At 29.4% G+C, this 18,901-nt stretch overlaps 1 protein-coding gene across 2 annotated transcripts in view; it reads right to left on the reverse strand.

The window, feature by feature from the left end:
• LOC145296074 (glutamate-rich protein 3-like) overlaps positions 1-18,901 on the reverse strand; it is a 91,753-nt gene that overhangs the window by 19,944 nt on the left and 52,908 nt on the right. For both annotated transcript variants that reach the window (XM_080142193.1, XM_080142192.1), the window contains exons 6-8: positions 17,112-17,298; positions 7,697-7,992; positions 6,348-6,443 (exon numbers count right to left, since the gene is read on the reverse strand). In XM_080142193.1, coding sequence (XP_079998319.1) covers positions 6,348-6,443; positions 7,697-7,992; positions 17,112-17,298 — 579 coding nt within the window. The remainder of the gene's footprint in view (positions 1-6,347; positions 6,444-7,696; positions 7,993-17,111; positions 17,299-18,901) is intronic.

Here is an 18,901-nt window from a genome sequence, read left to right on the forward strand (position 1 = left end):
TCATCAGAGTGGCTGAATCTAGCGAGATTTGAAATCGGGACCCCATGGTAAGAAGCTTAAACCTTTACTCCTCGTCCAGCTCGCTGACTGTTCGGATATATCACGATTTGCGTAGATGTTATCTGTTTTTGGTATTGAGATTTGGGAAACATTTTTAATCGGTTTTTGGCCAGAAATTTCGCTCTCAAAGTTCAACTTTGACCTTTAAAAACTCTACCAAACTCCTCCATCAATTTTGGGCCTAACCACTTGAAATTTTAGATGTAGCTTACTTGAAAATGGATCAACTTTTTAATTTGATTTGAGCCCAAAACAATAAATGTTAAATGGTCAAAATTGGAGTGAAAGTTTAAAAAATTGATCTCTGCGGTCTCTATCAAATTACTCAGCCAATTTTTAGTCTAAATATTTGAAATTTTACATAAAGTTATCACACATAAGGCAAGCTTTTTAATCGTTTTTTCGCCGAAATTTTGGCTGTCAAGAAGTCAAAGTTCAAAAGATTTGACCTTTGTTGACTCTAGCAAACTATTCAGCCAATTTTGTGTCTAAACATTTGAAATTTTACATAAAAGGTATTCAGACAGGCAGCAAGCTTTTTAATCAGTTTTTGGGCGAAAGTTTGGCTGCCATAAGGTCAAAGTTGAAAGAGTTGACCTTTGCAGACTCTACCAAACTCCTCCGCAATTTTTGAGTCTAAACACATGAAATTTTTAATGTAGGTTACCTGGACATGACGTAAAGTTTTTAATATATATATATATACATATACACATAAAGTTATGAACAATACATAGGGCTCGTGCAAAGCCGGACTGAACTGCTAGCACATATATATATATGAATTCAATTATAATTCAGCCATTCTGAAGAGTCATAGATAACGAAACACGTGATATTAGTAAAATATATGAAGTGAACATAGGTGGCAACGTTAAATGATAATTCGATTGAAATTTTTTGTTTTAATAGAGATAGGAAAAAATTTACAAACATAAAACAAAACCTTGGAAGGAAGAGATGTAGGTAAAAATGTTTTCTCATAGTTTTCCTTAAAAGGGAAATGGATTCCATATTGTTCATTGTAAAAGTGTCTGATGAGAGGCCGTTCTTGTGCAAATTTTGGAACGATATAGGGTTTGAATTTGTCCGAATAGTCTTGAAACAATTGTAACGAACGATGAAATACACTATTTGTTGCTTTCAACCTATTCCTTGATGTCTTGATTTTGTTAAAACAATATATGAATGCTCAATTACAAAATATGGTAATTTTGAAGCTTACAACTTAAGTCATCTCATTCTGACTTAAAATTTATTGGTATATCAACGGTTACCGAATTATCAATTATATAAACCCAATAAAATTCGGAATACTATAAATAATATATATATATATATATATATATATATATATATATATATATATATATATAAACTCTTTTAAAATATGTCTGCAACTTTTTTTTACATAGGCATCACCACATTATCAAGGCCAAGAGGCCACTCAAGGATAAGGGTTAAAGAGTGTACAGTAGAAATTAGACAATATAGTAATCATTAGTAATGAAAATTTGGTAAATTTGATAACTTATATGGAACGGCTCATCAAGAACTTATTTACGTTAGACTTGAACACAACCATATTGTAGTCAGCCGGAAAGCAGGAAAACGGAAGACAATTCCACAGGCGTGCAGTTCTAAGAAAGAAGCTTTGTTCATGGAATCTACGTTTAGGCTTAGGCACAGATAAAGAGTGGGGGGGGGGGAATTATTGATAGTGTTTACAGCTAGACGAGTGTTTCTTGTGAAAGTTTGGCGAGGGGGGACCATAGATTGAAGCTCAGTCGAACACTTTCCATGAAAATAACGATACATCAGAGACAAACTCGCAACATGTCTTCTGTGAGATAGAGGTGGCAAGGAAGAGAAAAGGACATCTCCTACGAGGCTACGAAGTCTATTTTGAATTCTATATAAAAAACTTTTTAAAAGTGTTTTTTAACATATTTTATTAATTGTTTGCTCATATATATATATATATATATATATATATATATATATATATATGATGAAAATGATGGAAATAGTTTTCCGACAAAATAGAGAAAATAAAAAGGAACAAACCGTATTATGTGTTCATCAACGTTTCGTCTTTATTTCATCCAGAGGAAGTCTCGAAATAAAGACGAAACGTTGATGAACACATAATACGGTTTGTTCCTTTTTATTTTCTCTCTCTCTCTCTCTCTCTCTCTCTCTCACTCTCCTATATATATATATATATATATATATATATATATATATATATATATATATATGATGGACACTCCCTTATATTTCAGCATATAAGCTTCCACCACAACAACTAAGTTGCTCGGAAATCAACACAGATGATTTGTTTATAGTGGTGAAGGCTTTGTGTAGAACCAACCATATTTGGTATTACTGCTAACCTTTGTTGGTGCAGAGCCTGTCATCATAGGACAGAGTATACAGTAGACTGCAGGTTTTTTCATCAGAGTAACCTTCTCCTAGATGCATGCCTTCGTGAAGACTGGGGGTGCACCTCTGTTAGTGAATTAATCCGTCCCCATATACCAACCTGGAAATTTCTACAACTCTGTATGGTACATACAACGCCAATAAAATACAATAAAGACGAAACGTTGATGGACATATAACTCGGTTTGTTCCTTTGTTATCTCTCTATCTTTATCTCTCTCTCTCTCTATATATATATATATATATATATATATAATGAGAATAATGGAAATAGTATTCCGACAAGATAGAGAGATGACAAAGGAACAAACCGAGTTATATGTCCATCAACGTTTCGTTTTTATTGATAGACTTCTTCTGAATAAATAAATCGAAGAAAATAAAATACCAGTACAATATTTTAAAATATATTTGTTGTGAAAAGTATTTGTTCTATTTTAGAACGAAAAACGTCGTTGGAAATTCATAAAAGTGATAACGTTGCGAACGGAGTAAGATATTTTTAATGTCATATAGTCGTTAATATATTTTTAAAAAATATTATGCAATTTATATTTTTTTAAAATAAATATGACAGTTATAATTCAAATGTGGATGTGTAATTGAAATGAAATGAGTGTAGTTTTGTTTTGTGATGTATTGACTGATTATATGTATTAATTATTATATGTATTATAATATGTATTAATTATTATATGTATTATAATATGTATTTATTATTATATGTGTTAATTATTATATGTATTAATTATTATATGCATTATAATATGTATTAATTATTATATGTATTATTATATGTATTAATTATTATATATATTAATTATTATATGTATAATTATATGTATTAATTATTATATGTATTTACTATTATATGTATAATTATATGTATCAATTATTATATGTATTAATTATTATATGTATTGTTATATGTATTAATTATTATATGTATGCTTATGTGTATTAATTATTATATGTATTTATTATAATACATATTATCATATATATTAATTATTATATGTATTAATTATTATATGCATTATGTGTATTAATTATTATGTGTATTATTTATTATATGTATTAAATATTATATGTATAATTATATGTATTAATTATTATATGTATTAATTATTATAGGTATTAATTATTATGCGTATTATTATGTGTATTAATTATTATATGTATAATTTATAATACTTATTATTATATATATTAATTATTATATGTATTATTATATGTATTACTTATTATATGTATTGATTATTATATGTATTATTATATGTATTAATTATTATATGTATTAATTATTACACGTATTATTATGTGTATTAATTATTATATGTATTAATTATTAATTATTATATGTATTGTTATATGTATTAAAAATTATATGTATTATTATTATGTGCATTAATTATTATATGTATTAACTATAATACATATTATTATATGTATTAATTATTATATGTAATAATTATTATATGTATTATTATGTGTATTAATTATTATATGTATTAATTATTTTATGTATTAATTATTATATGTATTTTATGATATAATCATTATATGTATTAATTATTTATTTGTATTTTATATGAATTAATTATAATATTATTATTTGTAATTATTATTATATGTATAAATTATTATACGTATTAAGTATTATATATATTATTATGTGTGTTAATTATTATATGTATTAATTATCATATGTATTATTATATGTATTAATTATTATATGTATTAATAATTATGTGTACTAATCATAATATATATGATTATATGTATTAATTATTATATTCATTATTATATGTAATAATTATTACATGTATTAATTATTATATGTATTAATTATTATATGTATTTATTATTATATGTATCATTATATGTATTTATAATTTTATGTAATTATCATTGTATGTGTTAATGTTTGTATGTATTATTATATGTATTAATTATTATATGTACTATTATATGTATTAATTTTTATATTTATTAATTCTTATATTCATTCATTAATTCATGTATTTATTATTATAAGTATGTATTATTTATTATAAGTATAAAGTAATATATGTATTAATTATTATATATATTATTATATGTATTAATCATTATATGTATCATTATATGCATTAATTATTATGTTATTAATTATTATATGTATTATTATATGTATTAATTCTTATATGTATTTATTATAATATGTATTAATTATTATATGTATTATTATATGTATTAATTATTATATGTATTAATTATTATATGTATTTATTATTATATGTTTTAATTATTATATGTATTATTATATGTAATTATTATTATATGTTTTAATTATTATATGTATTAATTATTATATGTATTATTATATGTATTAATTATTATATGTTTTATTATATGTATTAATGATTATGTGTATTATTATATGTATTAATTATTATATGTATTATTATATGTATTAATTATTATATGTTTTAATTATTATATGTATTAATTATTACATGTATTAATTATTATACGTATTATTATGTGTATTAATTATTTTATGTAATAAATGTTTTATGTAGTAATTATTATTTGTATTATTATGTGTATTAATTATATGTATTAAGTATTATATGTATTATTATATGCATTAATTATTATATTTATTAATTATTTTTTGTGTTGTATGTATTAATTATTATATGTAATATTTATGGTATGTATTTATTATTATGTGTATTAATTATTATATGTTTTAATTATTATATGTATTATATGTATGATTATATGTATTCATTATTATATGAATTTATTATAAAATGTATTATAATGTGTATTAATTATAATATGCTTTATCTATAATATGTATTATTATGTGTATTAATTATTATATGTATTAATTTTTATGTGTATTTTATGTATTAATTAGTATATGTAATAATTATTAATTTGTAATATATGAATTAATTATAATATTATTACTATTTGTAATTATTATTATTATATGTATTAATTATTATATGTATTTATTATTATATGTATTATTATGTGTATTAATTATTGTATGTATTTATTATTATATGTATTATTATATGTATTATTTATTTAATGTATTGTATGTATTAATTATTATATGTAATATTCATTATATGTATTTATTATTATGTGTAATAATTATTATATGTAATATTATGTGTATTAATTATTATATGTATTAACTCTTGTGTGTATTAATTATTATATGTATTATTATGTGTATTAATTATTATATATATATATTGCTTATTATATGTATTACTCATCATATGTATTATTATATATATTAATTATTATATGTATTGTATTTATTAATATATGTTATCATTATTATATGTATTATTATATGTATTATTTATTATATGTATCAATTAATCTATGTATTGCTTATTATTTGTTTCAATTATTATATGTATTAATTATTATATGTATTATTATATGTATTAATTATTATATATATTAATTAATTATAGGAGGTGTTTTCTATAGTGTCAGATATTTAATCTGTGTCTAAAATTAAATTATGTTTTTATAATATGAGTTTACTTATTTATGGCGTATATTATTGAAACGTCTACGTTGTTTAATTGTGCTTTAATTTGCGATAAGCGCTGATTTAAGAATATCTGTCGTGGTTTCAAATGAAATAAACTTAACTATGTTTGCTTGTTTGGCGTCAAAAGTATGATTATGTTGCAATGGATGAGAGAATAATGCATTCAGAGAATTGTTCTCTTTTATATTTCTTTTATATTCATTGAACCGATGTAGATTGGAGAAAAGGCAGAATACAACGTTAGGAAACGAAATGAAATGCTACTGACCTTCTGACTCTATAAGTGATGGCGATTCCTCGTCGCAAACTTTGGCATTGTAAAAATCATTGTTGCACGAACACTTTTTGCAAGGTTCTTGAGTATCTGAAAAATAGATACGCCATCATAAGCATTATTTAGGTGTAATACAACCTGGTTAAAGTTCATTTTAGGTGCGCAAATTAAAAAAAACTTAATTGAAGCATCATGTATTGGTGCTCACTGTAATTCGAAATACGAAATTGAAAACTGGCAATAAAACCAACCACACAATTGTTGACTGGCGCAACTTTCTTTGGGAAGAATACGAAAGATGGTTGGCCAATAACCGAGACGAAATTAGTGACATAGATGCCAATGGTGACCAAGTAGTTGTTGAATTTGAGAAAGAGAATTACGTTCACACAAAATATCGTAGGGGACAATAGAGAGCGGGCCATTGGATCTTCGGAAGTATAGAGCGTAACACACGTATTATATGTATTAATTATTATATGTATTAATTATTAAAAGTATTAATTATTGTATGCATTATTATATGTACTAATTATTATATGTATTATTATATGTATTAATTATTAGATGTATTAATTATTAGATGTATTAATTATTATATGTATTAATTATTATACGTATTAATTATTAAATGTATTATTATATGTATTAATTATTAAATGTATTATTATATGTATTAATTATTATATGTATTAATTATTATATGTATTATTATACGTATTAATTATTATATGTAAAGCGGTATTTTTTAGCTCCTTACGTTCAGTGACTTCATGCCTTGTCTGGAGCGATTTACTTTTAAAAAAGAAAAATCAATTCACTCTCAACTCTGGAAATAGGATCAGGCGTTATTCAATTTTTTCTGATACGTGTAAACATTGGATACACCAAAAAAAGTGCAGTGGAATTATCGGTTAGGTTAAGAGAAGATGGCTGGTTTAAAGATTTAAATCTATGTTACCATTAAGGCATAAGGGGCTTATGTGATAGGGGCCAGATTTATAGTAAGGGTTAACTCACTGTTTTCCTTCTACCCACAGTCGTGATCTTTTCAAACTTAAGGTTAATAGGCATCTTCTGTCTTTGCAATAATCACCTTTCGTTTTTGTTAACTCTTTACATCAAATGGCTTCATACCTTGTCTCGAGCGATTTCCATAAAAATATTAAATAGTGAGCTTATTCATATTACATTTAATTATTGCTCGTTGTTTCGGTCAGGGGACTAAAAGACAAATTTCAAGCAAAGAAACAATTATAGTAGAAAATCTGTTGTCTAAAAAGCATTACAGTGAAGGGGTGCAATTTTGCTAGTAGTGGAGTGGGTATAAGACATCATCATACCTTTACTACTGGTTTTCTGTTTTGGCTGATTTTGCTGGTTTGTAGAATCTATGCTTTTGCTTTGGCAAGGACACTGGAAGTGCATTTCATCTTGGCTCATCTGTGTGGACTTATCATCTATATGTGATGTGACTGAACACTTCCGTCCGATATGCATGCTTGCATGGAAAGGGTTTTCTTCTCCGGCAGCAGCACATGTCCTATGACAAGTGCAGGTTCCTTCATCTATATTAATGAGGTCCGTATACTGATCCGATATTTGAGTAATTATACTTTTGTTGTTTTCACATTCGTACCTGAAATAAAATTAGAAATATTTGAAAAAATAGCAATGGAGTAAGGAAAATTAGAAATATGTGACAAAGTGGAAATAGAACAAGGCGAATTAAAAATGTATGACAGAGCAGAAAAGAATTAATGGCAAATTTAAAAATGTATGGCAGATTAGCAATGGAATAAGACGAATTAGAAATGTATGACAGAGCACAAAAAAATAATGGCAAATTATAAATGTGTGACAGATTAGCAATGGAATAAGGCGAATTAGAAATGTATGACAGAGCAGAAAAGAATTAATGGAAACTTTAAAAATGTATGGCAGATTAGCAATGAAATAAGGCGAATTAGAAATGTATGACAGAGCAGAAAAGAATTAATGGCAAATTTAAAAATGTGTGACAGATTAGCAATGGAATAAGGCGAATTAAAAATGTATGACAGAGCAGAAAAGAATTAATGGCAAATTTAAAAATGTGTGACAGATAAGCAATGGAATAAGGCGAATTAGAAATGTATGACAGAGCAGAAAAGAATTAATGGAAAATTTAAAAATGTGTGACAGATTAGCAATGGAATAAGGCGAATTAAAAATGTATGACAGAGCAGAAAAGAATTAATGGAAAATTTAAAAATGTATGGCAGATTAGCAATGAAATAAGGCGAATTAGAAATGTATGACAGAGAAGAAAAGAATAAATGGCAATTTTAAAAATGTATGGCAGATTAGCAATGGAATAAGACGAATTAGAAATGTATGACAGAGCACAAAAACAAATAATGGCAAATTATAAATGTGTGACAGATTAGCAATGGAATTAGGCGAATTAGAAATGTATGACAGAGCAGAAAAGAATTAATGGCAAATTTAAAAATGTATGGCAGATTAGCAATGGAATAAGGCGAATTAGAAATGTATGACAAAGCAGAAAAGAATTAATGGAAAATTTAAAAATGTGTGACAGATTAGCAATGGAATAAGGCGAATTAGAAATGTATGACAGAGCAGAAAAGAATTAATGGCAAATTTAAAAATGTGTGACAGATTAGCAATGGAATAAGGCGAATTAAAAATGTATGACAGAGCAGAAAAAAATTAATGGAAAATTTAAAAATGTGTGACAGATTAGCAATGGAATAAGGCGAATTAAAAATGTATGACAGAGCAGAAAAGAATTAATGGAAAATTAAAAATTTGTGACAGATTAGTAATGGAATAAGGCGAATTAAAAATGTATGACAGAGCAGAAAAGAATTAATGGCAAATTTAAAAATGTATGGCAGATTAGCAATGAAATAAGGCGAATTAGAAATGTATAACAGAGCAGAAAAGAATTAATGGCAAATTTAAAAATGTATGACAGATTAGCAATGAAATAAGGCGAATTAGAAATGTATAACAGAGCAGAAAAGAATTAATGGCAAATTCAAAAATGTGTGACAGATTAGCAATGGAATAAGGCGAATTAAAAATATATGACGAGCAGAAAAGAATTAATGGCAAATTTAAAAATGTATGGCAGATTAGCAATGGAATAAGGCGAATTAGAAATGTCTGACAGAGCAGGAAAGAATGGCAAATTTAAAAATGTGTGACAGATTAGCAATGGAATAAGGCGAATTAGAAATGTATGACAAAGTAGAAAAGAATTAATGGCAAATTTAAAAATGTGTGACAGATTAGCAATGAAATAAGGCGAATTAGAAATGTATGACAGAGCAGAAAAGAATTAATTGCAAATTTAAAAATGTGTGACAGATTAGCAATGGAATAAGGCGAATTAGAAATGTATGACAGAGCAGAAAAGAATTAATGGAAAATTTAAAAATGTGTGACAGATTAGCAATGGAATAAGGCGAATTAAAAATGTATGACAGAGCAGAAAAGAATTAATGGCAAATTTAAAAATGTGTGACAGATTAGCAATGAAATAAGGCGAATTAGAAATGTATGACAGAGAAGAAAAGAATTAATGGAAAATTTAAAAATGTATGGCAGATTAGCAATGGAATAAGACGAATTAGAAATGTATGACAGAGCACAAAAAAAATAATGGCAAATTATAAATGTGTGACAGATTAGCAATGGAATAAGGCGAATTAAAAATGTATGACAAAGCAGAAAAGAATTAATGGAAAATTTTAAAATGTATGACCGATTAGCAATGAAATAAGGCGAATTAGAAATGTATGACGAGCAGAAAAGAATTAATGGCAAATTTTAAAATGTATGGCAGATTAGCAATGGAATAAGGCGAATTAGAAATGTATGACAGAGCAGAAAAGAATTAATGGAAAATTTAAAAATGTGTGACAGATTAGCAATGGAATAAGGCGAATTAGAAATGTATGACAGAGCAGAAAAGAATTCATGGCAAATTATAAATGTGTGACAGATTAGCAATGGAATAAGGCGAATTAGAAATGTATGACAGAGCAGGATAGAATTAATGGCAAATTTTTAAATGTATGGCAGATAAGCAATGAATTAAAGCGAATTAGAAAATTATAACGAGCAGAAAAGAATTAATGGCAAATTTAGAAATGTATGTAGATTAGTAGAAAAGAAATCAGGAAATTTAGAAATGTGTAACAGAATAATTATAAAATAAAACAAATTTAGAAATGTGTGACCGAAAAAGAATAAGGCAGATAAGGAATGTGTGACAGAGTGTAAAAAAATAAAGCAGATGAGAAATGTGTGACAGAGTGGAAAAGGAATAAGGCAAATTAATAATGTGTGACGGAATAGCAACGAAATAAGACAAATTGGAAATATGTGACAGAATAGAGAAGGGATAAGGCAACTTAGGAATGGGTGACAAAACAGCTATTAATAAGGCAAATTGGATATGTGTTACAGCATTATATATATATATATATATATATATATATATATATATATATATATATATATATATACATATATATATATATCGCTTTATTGCAGGTTAGTAAAATATCAATATTTCACTAAATATACGCTACAACAAAATGAAAATTATATCATCAACCGACTTCTTTAAGGTTAGTTATTTCTAAAAACTTTATTCAAATTCATGCGTTATGACACTTTATTCTTAATCGAAGAATTTCCACTGTCCATCGCTTTATTGCAGGTCTCTTAAAATGTTGTTTTAGGGCAAAAATACAATGTCTTATTTTGCGAACTTTACTTTTTATTACATTTTTCTGTAAAAGAATAATAAACAAAATCATATCCTAGGTATGGAGCTCATATAAATTATTTATTTATCGACATATCCACCATTTTTTTTAAATAACTTTGAACAATCTTTTGTCCCCCGAGGAAGTCAATTGTTTGATCTTAAAAGGGGTTATGACTTTAGCAACATCAACTATGTTCCTCTACAAGGCACCCTTTGAAGTAAATTGCTCTCCTCCCTCATAAATTCCTCTTTTTAATATTGATCAGAGATATCCAATGGGGTTAAGGTCTGGAAAATACGGTGGTTAGGTCATGAGAGTTTCCCCAACGAATTCCATAGATTCAAGGAAGGATGCAGTCGCCCCAAGCAGAATCGGATGGTATATTGTCATGTATAAAAATCATTTTAAGGCGACATGACAATGGTAGGTCATCTAGCCATGTCGACAAATGATTATCCGAAAAGGCCATGTACACATTGCTGGTAAGCTTTACACCCTCTGGCGCTCCGAGTGGTCTTACCAACTTATCCCCAATGATTCTCGGCCAAAACATGATGCTTCCACCTCCTTGTTTGCGATGAACTCTGTAATGGATTGGAGTTCCGTTCGGATTTCAAACTTTGGTCCATCTATCCGGACCGTCAAGAGTAGCATGGGCCTCATCCCTAGATAAGACCTGTTGGAAATTCTTTTTCATGTAACTTTGTGTCCAAGCCAGTCGTTTTTCCTTATGCTGTTTGCTCAATGGAGGTTTTGGAAGCGGTTTGATGTTCCTTGCAATCTCATTCAACACATTGTATTGGGCATGCTTGAATCTTAGAGCCATTCCAGCTTTTGTAAAAACGAAAGCGTTGGTGCTGTTTATGTTTCGGTTTACTTCCCTACGAATTGTGTGTGTGTGTGTGTGTGTGTGTGTGTGTGTGTGTGTGTGTGTGTGTGTGTGTGTGTGTGTGTGTGTGTGTAAAAACAATGCGAAGAAAGACCGGAATCATGAAAGTAAAGAAAAGAAAAACAAACAAAAGTAGACGGGTATCCTCCTCGCATAGTTTTTGGCTTTTAAAACTTCCATATATTCATTTACCAACAATGCTTCAAGCAAACTACTACCTACTCATATATATATATATATATATATATATATATATATATATGTATATATCAGCTAAATACCCTAAATAGCGACCAAAAAGCATAATGAATTTAAAAAATAAAAAATGAAAATAAAGGTTAGCTAACCAGGTTTCGTTCCTCACTTATCAAAGCTAAATCGAGGAAAATACGATTTAAAACAAACAGACAAAGTCATGAATATGGCGGGGGTTGGGGAAAAAACAAAAAAGAAACCAGAAATATTTATTGCTGTTTTTTTTTTTCCTACCACCGCCATATTCATGACTTTTTTTGTTTGTTTTAAATCGTATTTTCCTCGATTTAACTTTGATAAGTGAGGAACGAAACCTGGTTAGCTAACCTTTATTTTATTTTTTTATTTTTTAAATTCATTATGCTTTTTGGTCTGTATTTAGCCGTTATAAAATTCTGTACCCCCAGAAAATTTTCAAATATATATATATATATATATATATATATATATATATATATATATATATATATATATATATATATATACACTAACTGTTTGTAGAATGGAATAAGGCATATTAGAAATATGTGGGCATAGAAGCGATGGAAAAAAGGATATTCTAATTGATGTGCAAATATGATGATACAATTAATGTTAAATCGTAAGTATGTATGCATAAATCGATGCAAATATTTTTAACTTTCTTCATATTTTGATGCTCTATCTCGAAATATCGAACAGTGTTGCCAAGATAGAATTAATCCATAAATATTAAATATTGCATTTCCTTTTTAACATTTGAAGTTCTCTAATATAACATAATATACTCTTTCTATATATCTAATTTTTTTTTATTCAATTTTCACCCCAAACAAAGCACAGTGCCACTTTGAAGCAGGGGGCTACTATCAGGGACTTAATTAGCAGGGTCATTATGAAGGGAGATGAGTAGAAAGATGTTTGTTAACATTACACTTGAACTTCTGCATATCAGTGCAGTTGGGAAAGCAGAATCCCGGAAGGGAGTTACAAAGAATTGCAGTTCTGGGGGAAGAAACTATTGGAGTAAAAGGCTTTCTTGTACCTAGGGATCTCTACTGTAAAGGGATGAGACTTAGTAGCTTGTTAGGTTTGTCGGGTTTGTTCGGGGGTAGTTACGTCGGGGAGGTACAAGTGTTTACAAAAAAAAAATATCTATAAAAATGAGAATGTGTGTATGTGTGTTAGAATATATCTCAAGGTGTATATATATTCAGAATTCTTTGATTTATAGACTTGAAATTTGGTATATAGGGCATTCAGACATGTGGAAAACTTTTTTAATGTTTTCATCCAGAAAAACGGCAACCAATAGGTTAAAACTGAAAAATTGGTATGTGGCGATGATCGGATGCTTATCTGTTTGTCCACCGTTTCATGGATGCGCATGCGCAGCCGTAAAACATGACAGCTTCCTTATGTTAAGAATAAGCAGGTTTGAAAACATTTTTTAAAGATCGTTTCAAGCTGGCCTAATGGTTATCGTACTTGACGCACTGTCTTTAGGTTTTGGTTTCGATCTCAGCTCGAGTATTTTTTTTTCTCTCTCTCTCTTACTTACAAGAAGTGAACTGTTTAGAAAAATCATAATACACATATGCACATTTCTCAGTTACTGTATGAATCAAAATATAATATTTATGCATATTTTATGAACGGGCGGCTTGCTAATATATCTATAAAAGTGAGAATCTCTGTGTGTGTGTTTGCATGTGTATGTGTGTGTGTTTGTGTGAGGACACTTCTCAACCTATATATTCAACAAATTTTTGATCCACAAACTTGAAATTTGATATATATGATATTAAGACAGGTGGAAACCTTTTAATCAGTTTTCATCCAGAAAAAAAGGGCTGCTAAGGTGTCGAAATCGAAAAAGTGATACTTAGGGATCATCGAATTTTAACTGCTACTCAACTGTTTCACGACTGTGCATGCTCGAATCATTCATATGATAACTTCCTTATGGTAAGAATAAGTATGTCTGAAAACACTTTTTAACAACCGTGGCAAGCTATCCTAATGGTTATCGCACTTAACTCACAATCTTGAGATCTTTGTTTCGATCTCAGTTTGAGTATTTTTTTAGAAGTAAATTGTTTAGAAAAAACAACACTCACATGCACATGTCTAAGTTTCATTCATTTTGGGGGGTTTGTATTACTGTACACATAGATTCGAAAAAGTTGTCAAAAAACAAATATGTAACAAATAAATGTTATCAAAGGCAAGATAAGTTACTTTTCTACCAAACTGGATATATTTTTCGTGTTTTTACTCAATGTAACATGTTCATTCAGCTCGAAAACCATACAGTGTTTAGCGATCTATTGGAACATTCAAGATGGCATCTTATTCTCTCTTTAACACGGTAAGTGTGGGAAAAGATGTTATAAATAAAAAACCGGATATAATACTGTTAAAAGCTCGCTCAATATATGTTACCGTGACATAGGTTGACATATATTCGGCGAGTTTTTAATAGTATTTTGTATAGTTTTTTATTTATAACACCTTTGTCCATACTTACTGTGTTAAAGAGGGTGTGAGACGCCATCTTGAATTTTCGAATACATCGGTAAACACTGTATGTTTTTCGAGCTGAATAAATATGTTACATTGAATAAAAACACAAAAAATATATCCAGTTTGGCAGAAAAGTAACTTATCTTGCCTTTGATAACATTTATTTGTTATATATTTGTTTTTTGACAACTTTTTCGAATCTATGTGTACAGTAATACAAACCCATTTTTTTTTTTTTTTAAATTTAACTTTACGTTTGATACCAGACAACGCCGGGTACATCTGCTAGTATAATAATAAAGTCATATTCTTGCATTTATTTGTTCACATACGTCATATATGACGTTGTAACAGATGACATGTGTATATTATATGTGCAGCACACGTCATATATGACGTCATATGTGATGGCCCCAAATGTGATGAGGCCATAGCAAAAAAGTTTAAATATATATATAATCGGCATAATCGCGTTGACAAACCGGACCTCATCAGATCACCGAAGTTAAGCAATGTTGAGCCTGGTTAGTACCAGATGGGTTACCATTTGGGAATTCCAGGCACTGTATGTACTCCCCGCTTATCTCAGCATTTGTTTCGAGTCGTCTTGTAATTCACTTGCCACTGGTATTTAACACTGTCGGCTCAGGAGAGGTGTGGTTGGAGATTGCGTACCTCCTGCCACAAAAATTTTATGCGCAGGCACCCCTACGTGGGTATCCATACTGTCAAAGACTGAAGGAGCCTTTTTCTTCTATCTCTCTCTCTCTCTCTCTCTCATATATATATATATATATATATATATATATATATATATATTTGTCAGGTCATGTCATACTGGTACCATGTAACCCAGTACTACCTGCCTCATGGTCGGGTCACCGGCGACTAAACTGGTTCCCCCACCAGACTTTTTTGTTGAGGAGGGCGGCTAGTCTCCCTGAAGGATTAAAAACGAGACCTTCCAAAGGGCGAATGAACTCTTTTTCTGGGTCAACGGCCAACTAGCACCGTGTATATTTGTGTGTGTGTATATGTGTATTGGGGTGGAAAGGGCTCCCGTAAGCCGTGGTGAAGGCAACCTTTCTAGGAGAAGCAAATCTCTGATTAAAAAAAAACCATAAAGCGGAAGACCATTACCCGCATTAAGCTGGTCTGCAGTTTAATTTGTTGCTGGCTATCTTGCTCTTGCTTGTTGCTGGATCTCAACATTTTGAACCAAGAGAGAGACTTAGCTGTCGTACAAAGCTAAGACTCTGTAACATCATATTTGTATAGATACTCCCTCAGTCATTTGGGCTAATGGATTTTAAACGTCTGAGGGAGTGGCACTCGTCTGACAAGACGTTGCAATCATATATATATATATATATATATGACTACTTCATTTAATCACATAAATTAATGCGTAAACTATTAGTATTTACTTCAACAGTGCTCAATACATAGGTTGAGCTAGGTAGAAAGTTATAAAAATATATATGGCAATTAAGCTACACAGAATATTATGCATTTTATCCATGCTAGGATTCTTCAGGCGTTTTTATATACGCACATTCTATTGAGTTTTTAATTAGCCAATCAGCTTCCTAGTTTCCACCGATATTATAACCACAAAAGTATGTTCAAAAATAAAAACACAGAATGAAAACAACACTAGCAAACACATACTGGGAACTCAAAGAAAGTGGACGTTCGCCGGTAGTCGAATGGAAATTAGTAAGACGAGCAAACACATGTAGAGACTTAGACGATCCATGTAGATTATGCCTTCATGGAAAACTTGTTATCCTATACTTTAAAGAACCCCAACATCTAATAAATTGTTGGAGAGAAATAGCGAACAACTGTGTACACAGGATAAAATATACTCTAAGATAGCAATACAAAAAAAAAATAAAATAAACATACATATAGATAAATTATCATATATATATATATAGTGCAAAATTTTGCTGAAAATTCAAAGACTCACGTTTTCATTTTTATAACCTTCGTTTATTTCCTAGATTTTTTCCATTAAAATCCAGGAAATAAACGAAGGTTATAAAAATGAAAACGTGAGTCTTTGAATTTTCAACAAAATTTTTCCCTATATATGCTCTGTCCCTATTAAATAGACACATTCAGCTTAACTCTAAATTAACGGTGAATGGTTTTAAAATAACAATCTAGACCCGTTAAACGAAAATGCTATACATTGAAAGTAACGACATTTCAAAAACAAACTTAAAAAAAAAAATTGTATATATATATATACATATATATATATATATATATATATATATATATATATATATATATATATATTAAGCTCACCTGCCACAGGTAGTGCATCCTTGAACATCCAACAAGATGAACTTTCCCGACTGACCACCTAATCGCGTACCAATTGGGAATCTGTACTCGCAACAACTGTGAATTTTAAGGTGTAACATTCCATTGATATACATGTTGAGGCAGAATGGGAAAGTCGGATGGCGATAAGTGTTAAATTTGAAAATATCTAGAAAAAAAACAAGAAATATAATTCACATCAATTCGTAGTAACAAATGTGCTTCGTTTGTATAAAATAATAAAAGTCATGTATGAACAGATATTATAAAATCCCGCCCATGCCTGAACAAATACAATCAAAACGCTTGAAATATGAATTAATACCGGTCAATCAATACATACCTTAATTAAATCCTATTTTATTGGCTACACAATAAACAGTGCTCTTCCAATACATGATCTCCAGGATTGTTAGAGTTATGGTTAAGTTCCTTAGGGTTAGTGTCAGGGTTAATGTGTAGATCACCCAGAAATAAATGCTGTTGTTTCAACGGGAAAAAAGTGAATCGAGTTATTACTTGTCTTCTCTTCCTTGCGATGTACTCTGTTACAACGTGTTGGGTCCCAGGTGCCTATATGTTAATGCGTTATTAAATGTGTGTAACGTTATGCATTTAATGGATTAGAAACGATCTGGAAGATCACAATCCAAATTCCATCTAAGCCTAACCGTTAACCGTATTTTGAGCATTAGGAACTATCTGATGAGCTCCCAAAATGCAAACCTCAAAATGGTACATTAAAGGTATGAAACAGTAGCCAGAAGAACAACCTCCATCACCCAACTAACCAAACATTTTGGACAAATTTGCCTTACAAAAGAGAGAAAATAAAAAAGTAAGCCTTCTATGGAAATAGGCTAAAAGAGTCGTCAAAAGAACACACATAAATTCTATTGCAAAAAAACTGCAAGAATGAGCCAACCGACAGTGCGCCAAGTATTATCTGGGCGAATTCACTCAGAACTATATAGATAAAAAAAAGACTGTATAGATTGCCTAAAAAGGTAAAAAATAAAACTCTTAGAGTTATGGTTAAGTTTCTTAGGGTTAGTGTGAGGGTTGATGGTGTAACAGAGCGCGGATGTGCGTATTTTTTCACTTGTGTCCAAATTGAAAAAATACAATTTCAGAAGAAGTCGACGACCAGAAAACGAATGTCATGCCGAAATTGAAAAAAAAAATTGTCCAGAACATTTTAAATCTTTTAATTAACAAGGAACCGCGAACTTCCTGGGAGGTGGCATAGAGACATTTAGCAAATAGATGTAAAGGAGTTACTCAAGAAATATGTTGTGTTTTTCCTGCTAATATAACTGCTATATAACCGTACATCGTACTCTATCGTGTTCTAATGGCCTCTGTGTGATCATCTTTCCAAGCTCATCCGCGTGCATCTGTTCCCATCCCATTATATACAAGTCTTATGTATACACTTTATATACGTTTATAAAGCCTGGTGTTTAAATGCCTCATAGGAAAAGTCGAACAGAATGAAGGAAATCGAACAGAATGAAGGAAGAAAGCAACCACGTGTCTGCGCGTGTTGTCTTACCTGCTGGGAGGATCACAGGGAGGGCAGAAATTAAAAATGGCGGCTGTGGTTTTTGTAAGATTATTGAGCGATGACGTCAGGCCTCACGTGACTGTTTTTCTGGCCGCCGATTGGCTGATGATGAATACTTGGACAATAAAAGGAGTATGTTCAGAAGATCGAGGACAGCGTGTATCAACTGCATCAGTGTGATTAGAAGTTCGACATGTGTGTTAAT

This window comes from Euprymna scolopes, chromosome 16 (genome assembly GCF_053919585.1).
Source record: "Euprymna scolopes isolate OS-2025 chromosome 16, ASM5391958v1, whole genome shotgun sequence".
Lineage (NCBI taxonomy): Eukaryota > Metazoa > Mollusca > Cephalopoda > Sepiida > Sepiolidae > Euprymna > Euprymna scolopes.